At 40.9% G+C, this 11,466-nt stretch overlaps 1 protein-coding gene across 1 annotated transcript; it reads left to right on the top strand.

Moving 5' to 3' along the window:
* The first annotated feature begins 222 nt into the window (after positions 1-222).
* On the top strand, positions 223-3,628 carry LOC134450524 (bcl-2-related protein A1-like). The gene is made up of 6 exons (XM_063200364.1): positions 223-244; positions 354-384; positions 1,683-1,847; positions 2,168-2,321; positions 3,245-3,346; positions 3,464-3,628. Exons 1-6 carry the CDS (start codon positions 223-225, stop codon positions 3,626-3,628), a joined length of 639 nt encoding a protein of 212 aa, XP_063056434.1.
* The last annotated feature ends 7,838 nt before the right edge of the window (positions 3,629-11,466 follow it).

The raw sequence follows: 11,466 nt of genomic DNA, 5'->3' as shown, positions 1-11,466 counted from the left end.
GTTGCTGGTGCTGTTGCATCTGCCAACTGAATAAGAGAAAAAAAACTTGAATCTCTTAGTAAAACTGGCTGGAGAAAAACGTAAATTAGTCTTTCTTCAGGTGTGTCACAACTGAGAAAGTCACAAATGGATATTTGAGTTTATGGGTACTGCAATTGCTTACTGGGACTACTCTGGAAACAACTGCAGTTGAACTGAACTCATAAAACTCAGACCGGCACTATGGCATCTGAAGGCATCAGTGGTAAGCTGTGCTAGTTTTGTAAAATGAGATTCATGAATATTAATAATGCTAGAGGCAATTTAAAAGTATATAATCTAATAATGATGTGTTGTCTGTTTTGTTATTGCAGAAGACAATATGACGGAGAATATATTGCACAGGTTTGTTTCAGTTTCAGTTCAGACTGATAATAACAACTGTTGAGTTGGGAACTTTGAAACTGAATAGTGGACAAAGGACATATGGATTCCCTTTTTATCCACCATGCTATCAGGACGAAATGCAGCCATCAATGTGTGAACACACAGCCAGAACACAGGCACGCACGCGTGCACATGCACACATACACACACATACACTTATACCCTCCATTGACTGCAATGTATTTTACTAGCATTCAAAACTAGTAACCCTGTAATTTTTTTTGCACTTTTAGCTTTTTCATCAACAACAAAACAACATATTTAGTGGCTGTGAGGACCGGCCAAAATGTCCTCACAACCACAAATGTCCTCACACCAAACGTGAAATGTCAGGTTGTGGTCCGCACATTAATGATCTCACACACACACACACACACACACACACACACACACACACACACACACACACACACACACACACACACACACACACACACACACACACACACACACACACACACAAATTGAACTAAATTGGGTTGAGCTACTTTTGCATGCTCTAACATAAAGACTTTAGTCTAATATAAATAAAATGTCTCTTCATGGCTTGTATGGAGACGGCAGTGGGGACAAAGGATACAACTTAAAGGTGCACTGTCTGAAATGTGGCCGGAATGGCTACTGCAAATATGCTGCTCATTGAAACTGTGCTGCCTATTACCAAATTTGATCTTTTCATGAACATGTACTAATAATAAACCAATATTTACTAGTATAACCAAAGTAAAGTAAGTTTTGCAGCTAAAGAAATCTTTTTTCTGGAAATTCAAAATGGCAGACCGTGGAGAGGATCCCCTTTTCACGTATGACAATTTTCCTAGTCATAATGAATACTTAAAATTTGTTGGTGGTAGTGGTAAGTATTCATGAAAAAGGTAACATTTTTGAATGGGCAGCATGAATTCTGGAAATACATTTCAAAACATATTACTCAGTGGACTTTTAAGTCTTAGAACATTGGTGTTGAGCTACTGTAGTGGCCTGGCCTGATAAACACTACTGTCATGTGACTCAGGGAGTAATAGTACAGAGTCATTGATGATGTTTTTAGTAGCAAGAATTATCTGGTGTGTTACCACAGCTAATGCCACTACTGTATGGATTGAAATAATATTCTCTTTATTGGATTATATATAATACGTTACATATTATACAAAATAGTATGCCCACACAAAAGTTCCAAATGATTATTATTCATCTTCTTTAATTGGAATTGTTTGCTTTTGTGTCCCACTTCTCCTATTTTACTATGTCAGAGTTGTGGCGAACAACCTAAAGGGGAGGGGTGTAGATGTTGTGTCGTTGCTGCCCAAAACCAAACCTGCACAAGGCAAAGAGGCCATAGTGATAACACAGGTGGCTGAGATGCTTAAGGAGACTGGTGACTGGGTACAAGAAAGACACGTACAACGGATAGCTGAGTGAGTATTTAATGCCATCACACACTTTTCATAACCAGGGGCAGGCATTCTGGGTTCATAGAGGAAGCATAAGAAAGAGTCCTGCCACGTGTTTGTTACCAGTTCATTAAATCAATTGATCCTAAACAAAGGGCCTTCTTCATGTGATGTTAGACAAATTTAAACACTGAACATTTCAATGGATTTGAAGCAAGTATGAGTTGTATCCAGTGGCATAGACATAGGTAACCATCTGCTTCTGCTGTCAACTTCCAGTAAATTGCAGTTAACACATGACAGACCTCCTTGGTTTCAACCCTAACCCTGCAATTCATTCATAGCACAGTCGATGGTGTGGTAAATTATATCCAGGAGAATCCAGGAAATGTTGGAAACTTCTACCACAACTTGATGGCGCAAATGTTTGACGATGGCATTATCAACTGGGGAAGGATTGTTATGTTATTCTACACACTGGGGAAACTCGCTGTGAGGGTAAGCTGTTCACACTTTCAACGCATCGTTGTTACACTCAATGACTTCAGTAGATCCCAAGTCCATTCAGTAGATCCCAAGTCCATTCTGCCCATCAATGGACATACCATTTCAGCCTGATCTCCAAAAATTCTGTGCTCCTGGACACGGATGTTAAAGACACGAAATCCGTGTCCAGGAGCACGGATTTTGCCAAAATTCTGTGCTCCTAGACACAGAATTATTTTCTGTGCTCCTGGACACAGAATTGTTTTCCGTGATGGGCACACGGAAGTGCTTTCTATAGGCTATTACCACAGCACTGTGTAACTCTAAATACATACCAAATGCTAATCCTAAACAAAATAATGCTACAGCAATTTAAGTTGTGCCCTGACCAAAACATTCCCTAACCTTAACCTGTCATTTAAGACATATTTTTGAGAAATACCTTTTCCAGTTGGTTGCTAGGCTTTCAAATCAAAGAAAACTAGCTGTGCCCAGACCAAAACAATCCCTAACCCTAACCTGTCAGTAGGAAATGTTTTTGTTTTTGAGAAAAAATATTTTAAATTAGAAAAATCCTGAGAAAAAACAAGACTGTGGAAACATAGAGCTATGGGAGTAGCCTATAGAGAGAGCACTTCTCTTTGTCCATCACGGAAAACAATTCCGTGTCCAGGAGCACGGAAAACAATTCCGTGTCCAGGGGCACGGGATTTTGGCAAAATCCGTGCTCCTGGACACAGATTTTGTGCCCTTAACATCCGTGTCCAGGAGCACAGAACTTTTGGAGATCATGTTGACCATTTACAAGTGTAGTGCCTTTTCCTGTGGTGTTATGTGGATGCACCACCTAGGCCTATACAAATGCACACTATCATCATGATTTGATTGGCTGTGATCATGGTTTGAATTTGTTTTTTTTGTAATGTCTGGACTAGCTGGTGACTACAGGCCTCGGGGATGTGAGAGAGATGCTGACCCAGGCTGTGGGATACCTGAGGAAGAATGTGGTCGGCTGGATCATCAGAATGGGTGGATGGGTAAGAGCTTAATTTCCCCATTTTTACTTTTTACAGACGCACTTGTTCCACATGTTCTATGTATATTGCAATTTTCAGTTGTATTGATGTGTATGTAAATCTCCTTGTCCTCCACAGATGTGTAGCATTGCTGCCATTGCAAAGTTCCGTATCACAACCGTCCCGCTGGTGACCCCGCCCAAGCCCACCTCTGAGGGAGCCATTGCCCTCACCTACCTGACCAGTGGCATGGTACTGGGGGGCATCCTGGTCTTCTGGATGATGAGCAAAACAAAGCAATGAGAAGAGCATGGATGGATGTCTGGTCATGCTTTCAAGAGTACCTCAAAATCATCATTTGCCAATCATTTTATGGGGTCATTTCACATGAAATCAGACAGTTTGGGACCCGAACAGTACCTGAAATGATGGTGTTTGATTCTTGAGTCATTTCGTGAGATAATGTGATTTATAGTGTAACAGGTGGGACTGTCACTGTTACAAGATTGTCCCTTGACGGCTTCCATAGCCGGTGATGTCATCGGACAGCTGGCCGCTAATTGGCTAGCCAGTTAAAGGATAGTTCCGGCGTAAAATGAAAGTTTCACCATCGCTTTCCCATGCCACATAATGTATCTAATGATGAGCCATTCCGGGCAATGCCGCGCCGTTATGGAGTTATCTTATTTTAAGCTTTTTGGTGAAAAACGCAGCCAACGCATCACGGCGGGGCCAATTATAAACCTATTCTTTTCTGATGTTTCCCCGCTATAAACAACTTCAAAAACGCTACACACTTCATCACAAAGGTCTCGTCAATCAAACCGAGGCACAGAGAATGTCATCGAACCACACAATCTTTCACTGGCCAGTGTTTTCAGAGGTGTCTCACTGTTGCAACTCTCTGACCCGGATGCAGGCTACTCAATCAGGTGGCTAGGTAGGCTAAACATGGTCCGCGGTTCGCACCGGCTACGACCGTAAAATGAAAAGCTGGAACCCCGACCGTTTTCACCGACTGCCACTGTCTAAACCAGCCATATTACGGGAATGGCTAATAGCAGTAGAAGTGGACGAAACTGGCGTAAAAACCCGGAGGGATCGCTACTACCGTGTGTGGAGGGAGCATTTCGAGGATGATGGATGATGGCTACAAGAAGAGTAAGGGAGATGGAACACCTAAACGAAACCGTCTAAAGAGGAATGCTGTGTCAAAAAGGCGCATGGCTATGGAGGTATGTTTGAAGAGAGAGAAACATGTGTAAATGTGTCTGGCTCATGAATCTTGACTGTCTGTGAATCTGTGAAACTGGTTGCAACACCGCGCGTCTTTGCCAGCAAGCACTCTGTTTTGGGAAGGCATAGCCTACAGGTACAGTAAATGTAGCCCACTACAGGAGATAAATACACTGTCAAAACAAACTAGCGCGGGATGGCAAGTGAAATTGTGAAATTGTGCGACCTGAGGCATTCGATGTGGTTGATGTCAAGCATGCTAGAGTAGTTTCAGTGAAGTAGACTCTAATGACCAGGGCGCGCGAGGTCAGATGGACCATTACGCAACGGAGGAGGGCTGGAGGAATTTATAAAGTCGTACTAGAAGTACTCTTACAGATGTAAGTACACCACCAGTGGTGTGTTATTAAAAAGCTGAATCCATGTTATATTATACCGTGTTGCAATTACTTTGTAAGAGTAGTCTGCCTACCTGTACTCTCCATGCAACTCTTCAAATCTGCTGCCTGCACACACGGTAGTAGCGATCCCTCCGGGTTTTTACGCCAGTTTCGTCCACTTCTAATGCTATTAGCCATTCCCGTAATATGGCTGGTTTAGATAGTGGCAGTCGGTGAAAACGGTCGGGGTTCCAGCTTTTCATTTTACGGTCGCAGCCGGTGCGAACCGCGGACCATGTTTAGCCTACCTAGCCACCTGATTGAGTAGCCTGCATCCGGGTCAGAGAGTTGCAACAGTGAGACACCTCTGAAAACACTGGCCAGTGAAAGATTGTGTGGTCCGATGACATTCTCTGTGCCTCGGTTTGATTGACGAGACCTTTGTGATGAAGTGTGTAGCGTTTTTGAAGTTGTTTATAGCGGGGAAACATCAGAAAAGAATAGGTTTATAATTGGCCCCGCCGTGATGCGTTGGCTGCGTTTTTCACCAAAAAGCTTAAAATTAGCTAACTCCATAACGGCGCGGCATTGCCCGGAATGGCTCATCATTAGATACATTATGTGGCATGGGAAAGCGATGGTGAAACTTTCATTTTACGCCGGAACTATCCTTTAATGTTGGCTAAGGCATCAGTTTTATAAAAACAGCCAGAATGGGTAGACTCGCTGGAACTCTCCCGGATTTGTTTGTGTTCTGTGCTGTGAGTCTTGCTGGGTAGGCTGAGGTTTGACTGGTTCCAGCCTACCGAGACTAATGCCCCCTCTGTGAATGCTTGAGGTATGTGTGTGTAAACAGTGTTTGTGGGTAACATTCTATGTGCCTGTATGCCTCATCTGCCCATCTAAACCTGTGTATTCACTATTGTTTTTATTGTTGATTGCCAGGGTAGCCAGGTGATCCCCGTGGCACACGGAGTCTATTGTGCGCAATATCCACTGATGTTGAGGTATGCGTGACATTCTTTTGTATGTGCAATAATTGTGACAATGTATAGCTACCTAATGGTGGACAACTGCTAACCATCTGTGTAAATGCTTGACTCCTCAGAGGGTACCATTGAGGGTCATAGGCACTGTTCGCCGCTGTTTTGCCCATAATGATTTTAGCATTCTGTTTGTTGTTTTGTTGTTATTTTATCCGACCGCCTACTCTCTGTATTTTGTTTCTGTTGCCAACTAGTTCATGCTCGCAGGGCAGGCCCCAGTAGTAGAGAGCCCTAGTGTGAATTATTAGTAGCCTAGTTGTGTGTAGTGGGTAGCCATACTGATAGAATCACTTGCTTAGCGTGGGTAGCCAAACTGATTGAACCACTTGCTTAGCTAGTACACCTGTGTGTGTGTGTGTGTGTGTGCCGTGTGTGCCGTGTGCTTCAACATAGGCCATTTGTCTCTGAGCACAAGAGGTGACAACACATCTAGCTCTATCCTTAACTGGCACCCCGCCCTGTTAGCCTGGCCCTGGCACAATTTAGGCATGTCTAGTAGGCCTAGGCCACCACTCTGGTCTGTCTTTTATTTTATGTTGGCGGTCTGGATGTTGAAGGTGTTTTGTATCAATAAAGAAAAAGAATGTTATTTTTGCACAAGAAATCCACGTCTCTGTCCCAGTCTGTCAGAACTTGCGTTTGCCTTAAATCCATGTATATTTCTAGGGGCGGAATTCCGTAGTCGTGTAATTGCAGGTATTCCAACTTGATAATTATTACTTTGGGTCATCCCCTAAGGTCCACTTGGCTACAATAGGTTTGATTATGGGTTGTAGTAACACAGTAATGTTGTACATAGTTGTAGTAACATAGTAATGTTGTAGTAACAGAGTATTGTTAGAGGAGATTACCCCACCTGACATGCATTACCCCACCTGACATGCGTTACCCCACCTGACACTCTGCCCAAATTAGCATTAGCATTAGCATTTTGGTGGACTATCAGGTGGGGTACTCTTCTTTAACACAACTCTATTACTACTTTATTACAACTCATTTCCACCTTTAAGTCTCATTATTTCTGGAATGCCACAAGAACCAAACACCATCATTTCAGGTACTGCTCATGACATTATAGGCTAGGTGTAGAAAAGTGATTGGCCATTTTAAAATATAGATTTTTTGATATTCAGGAGACACTGATGAAGGCAACAGCCGAAACGTTTGTCTACACTTCTGATGCTATGTAAATAAAAAAAATAAAAAGAAGAAAAGAAGAACCCGAGTGCGATCCACTTTTTCACCTTCCAATGATATTCAACTGTTAACATTTCAATATCTCATAATTCATATTCGGATGACTGTTGTGTTCCAGGATTTTTGTGTAATTTGTGGAGCTTTCAAACAACATCATAACCATCTATTTGTGGCTTAAATTGACTCACATAATCAAGGATGAATGGTGTCCTAGCCTCCGATTTGAAATTCTCAGTCCGTTGTATTAAAATCCGTGTCGATAGGGTCCCAAAGTGTCTCATTTCATGTGAAATTACCCTATGAGCATAAAATCATATTTGCAGACCATCTTTTTGGCTGCAAAATATGTTTTGCCCCTCTTAGGCATCAGACACACTGGCCGAACGGAACGGGAGCGAGACGAATGAGGTCTTTTTCTGCTTAAGTTCGACCAGTGTGTTCTACTCTGCCTTTCACACTGACAGCATCGGAGTGCGCGGCCAGTCCTGTTCAACCCCCCCCGCCCCCAGCCAAAGCCAGTGTGGTACTTTGACATTCATTTGAATGAGTGACTCTGAAGCAGCCAAAGAGTTACATTATTTATGTCTAGGGACCCTAACCCCGGAACGGGCCTCTCACACTACTGTGGATTTCAATTTGTACAAAGTCAGACAATCTAAATAAAGCGTATGACAAACTGGTTTATCAGGTTTTACTCTGCCTCACCCCCTTTGCATTAATCCATTCTGATGGTTTATGTCATTATCATGACATTACTGTACGTCATCATACTAATAGGTGACACTCTCAGAGATGACTGATAAGGAGGAGACGGTTCATAAGGAATTTCTCCCGGAAAATGTTGTATTGTTGAATGTGTGAGCTCACCAAAGTACATTCCTAGCAACTGTATTTTTATACTGTTGATATGGCTAATACATTTGAAACTTGAAACTTGTAAGGTTCTTATCTGCATGTCTATGAGTTGTCATGCCCCTTTCGGAGACTAGCAGGGGTTGCGAATGAAAAGAGTTCATTGGGGATGTCATGTCACACATCATTACTTTGGTGACTCAAACTACGATGCATCTTGGTTGCAATATTGAAAGTCTTTGAAATGCTTGTCCAGGGCCATTTACAGATATTTTAGGAACAATTAATTTGTGATACTGTACCATTTTTAGCTCCTAGCTGGACCCATAAGATATAATAATATGTGCTGGCCTGGAGGTAAAATTTGCACTGACAGACTGAAAGAATGGCTGGAAGAACAGCAGAAAGATGAAGCCCAAATTGTTCAACTCAAAGGGGAGGTGTAAGTAAACTTGTTTCCAGAAATGTTACAGTATGGTTTTAACTCCCCCCACTGGTTAACCATTACAATGGTGATGATGTACACAGTATGAGACGCTCTATCTACCTTAGACAGCGATTTGAACCAAAAAACATTTTTTGTAATTGGTTCGTTCCGAAACTTTTCCGGTTGTGTGTTCCACCATTAAATAAACATTGCAGAGCCAGGTACAACAAAAAAGGTTACTCACGTTCCCTGTCAGCTGTTTAACAAATGGCTATGAGATTGTGTTTCACCAGCTTAAAACAAATGTATGTCTAATACAATTACAACCTTTATTAAATAAGACAAGAATAATTCAAAGCAGTTATTATTTCAAATGTGTTGTTTGGTAACACTTTATAATAAGTACCCCTTTTTAAGCATAAGTTAAGCCTTAGTTAAGCCTTATTTTAACATTAGTTAACCCTTAGTGAATCACGAGTTAGTCATTATGTAAGTATTATTTCTCATTTCTTAATCATTAACTACTACCGTTAGTAAATGGTTTGTGTGTGCTGATATAACTGTTCGCTAAGCAAAGTTAAGCCTTAGTCAAGCCTTATTTTAACATTAGTTAACCCTTAGTGAATCACAAGTTAGTCATTATGTATTTCTTGGTAATTATTACATACTGTTAATTAATTATTCGTTTATGGTGATTGAACTTTCTGCTAATCATTAGTAAACCATCATTAAAATGTCAGATAACCCTCCTTTATTTCTGAAAAAAAAAACATTATCTCTTTGTTGTCTCCAACCACCTAACCATTAACAAGTACTATTAGCCATGTAAGGTAATGGTTTGTAAACTCTTGCTTTAGTATCTTATTTAATCCTTTTGTGATGGTTAGTGTGTGATGACTGGTAACATGGCAAACAGTAAGTTGAGGCTCATGTGACTGCCCTTCGTGGATGTTTCTGGACATTAACAAATGACTTGTTAAGCATTGCTTAAGCATTATCGAGGATTTATAACCCATTACTTAGGTATCTGGGGAACTGTTCTAAAGTGAAAACCTGTTAAGGCTTTACAAAAAATTAACAAATGACTTGTTAAGCACTGCTTATGGATTATCAAGGAGGTACAACACATTGCTTGAGGCGGTGGTAGCTCAGATGGTGGAGGAGCCGTTCAGCAACCCAAAGTTTTCAGGTTCGAGCCCCGCTCGGCCTGTCTCCATCGTCTTGAGCAAGACACTTAACCCCAAGTTTCTCCTGGTGGAAGGGTGGTACCCTGCGTGGCAGCCACGGTCACCGCTGTGTGAATGTGAGACATACACTTACACATAGTCTATTTACCATTACTTAAGCATATCTGGGGAACTGTTCTAAAGTGAAAACCTGTTAAGGCTTTACAACACATTAACAAATGACTTGTTAAGCATTGCTTAAGCATTATCAGGGATTTATAACCCATTACTTAAGTATATCTGGGGAACTGTTCTAAAGTGAAAACCTGTTAAGGCTTTACAACACATTAACAAATGACTTGTTAAGCATTGCTTATGGATTATCAAGGAGTTGCAACTCATTGCTTGAGGGGGGGGGTAGCTCAGATGGTAGAGGAGCCGTTCAGCAACCCAAAGATTTCAGGTTCGAGCCCCGCTCGGCCTGTCTCCATCGTTGTGTCCTTGAGCAAGACACTGAACCCCAAGTTTCTCCTGGTGGCAGGGTGGTACCCTGCGTGGCAGCCACGGTCACCACTGTGTGAATGTGAGGCATACACATACACATAGTCTATTTACCATTACTTAAGTATATCTGAGGAACTGTTCTAAAGTGAAAACCTGTTAAGGCTTTACAACACATTAACAAATGACTTGTTAAGCATTGCTTAAGCATTATCAAAGATTTATAACCCATTACTTAAGTATATCTGGGGAACTGTTCTAAAGTGAAAACCTGTTAAGGCTTTACAACACATTAACATATGACTTGTTAAGCATTGCTTATGGATTATCAAGGAGTTACAACACCTTATTATCAAGTCATTTGTTAATGTCCAGAAACATCCATGAGGGGCAGTCACATGAGCCTCAACTTACTGTTTGCCATGTTACCAGTCATCACACACTAACCATTACAAAAGGGTTAATTAAGATTGCACTGATGCTGCAAGAGTTTATTACCATACATGCCTAATAGTACTTGTTAATTGTTAGGTGGTAGGAGACAACAAAGAGATAATGTTTTTTTTCCAGAAATAAAGGAGGGTTATCTGACATTTTAATGATAGTTTACTAGTGATTAGCAGAAAGATCAATCACCATAAACGAATAATTAATTAACAGTATGTAATAATTACCAAGAAATACATAATGACTAACTTGTGATTCACTAAGGGTTAACTAATGTTAAAGGGACACTGTGTGAGATTTTTAGTTGTTTATTTCCAGAATTCGTGCTGCCCATTCACTAATGTTACCTTTTTCATGAATACTTACCATCAGCATCAAATTCTAAGTATTCATTATTACTGTAAAAATGTCACTTTTCATACATGAAAAGGGGGATCTTCTCCATGGTCCGCCATTTTGAATTTCCAAAAATAGCCATTTTTAGCTGCAAAAATGACTGTACTTGGACCGTACTAGAAAATATTTGTTTATTACTCAGTAAACTGTCAGGTAAAGATCAAATGTGGCAATAGGCAGCCCAGTTTCAATGAGCAGCATAGTTGCAGTACCTTTTTTGACCATTTCCTGCACAGTGTCCCTTTAAAATAAGGCTTGACTAAGGCTTAACTTTGCTTAGCAAACAGTTACATCAGCACATACAAACCATTTACTAACGGTAGTAGTTAATGATTAAGAAATGAGAAATAATACTTACATAATGACTAACTCGTGATTCACTAAGGGTTAACTAATGTTAAAATAAGGCTTAACTAAGGCTTAACTTGTGCTTTAAAAGGGGTACTTATTATAAAGTGTTACCAAAAAAGAATGTTTCTGGTTTCGTTTTGGG

The sequence above is a fragment of the Engraulis encrasicolus genome, chromosome 6 (genome assembly GCF_034702125.1).
Source record: "Engraulis encrasicolus isolate BLACKSEA-1 chromosome 6, IST_EnEncr_1.0, whole genome shotgun sequence".
Classification (NCBI taxonomy): Eukaryota; Metazoa; Chordata; class Actinopteri; order Clupeiformes; family Engraulidae; genus Engraulis; species Engraulis encrasicolus.
The sequence above is the reverse complement of the archived record's forward strand: the minus strand, read 5'-3'. Positions and strand labels throughout refer to the sequence as shown.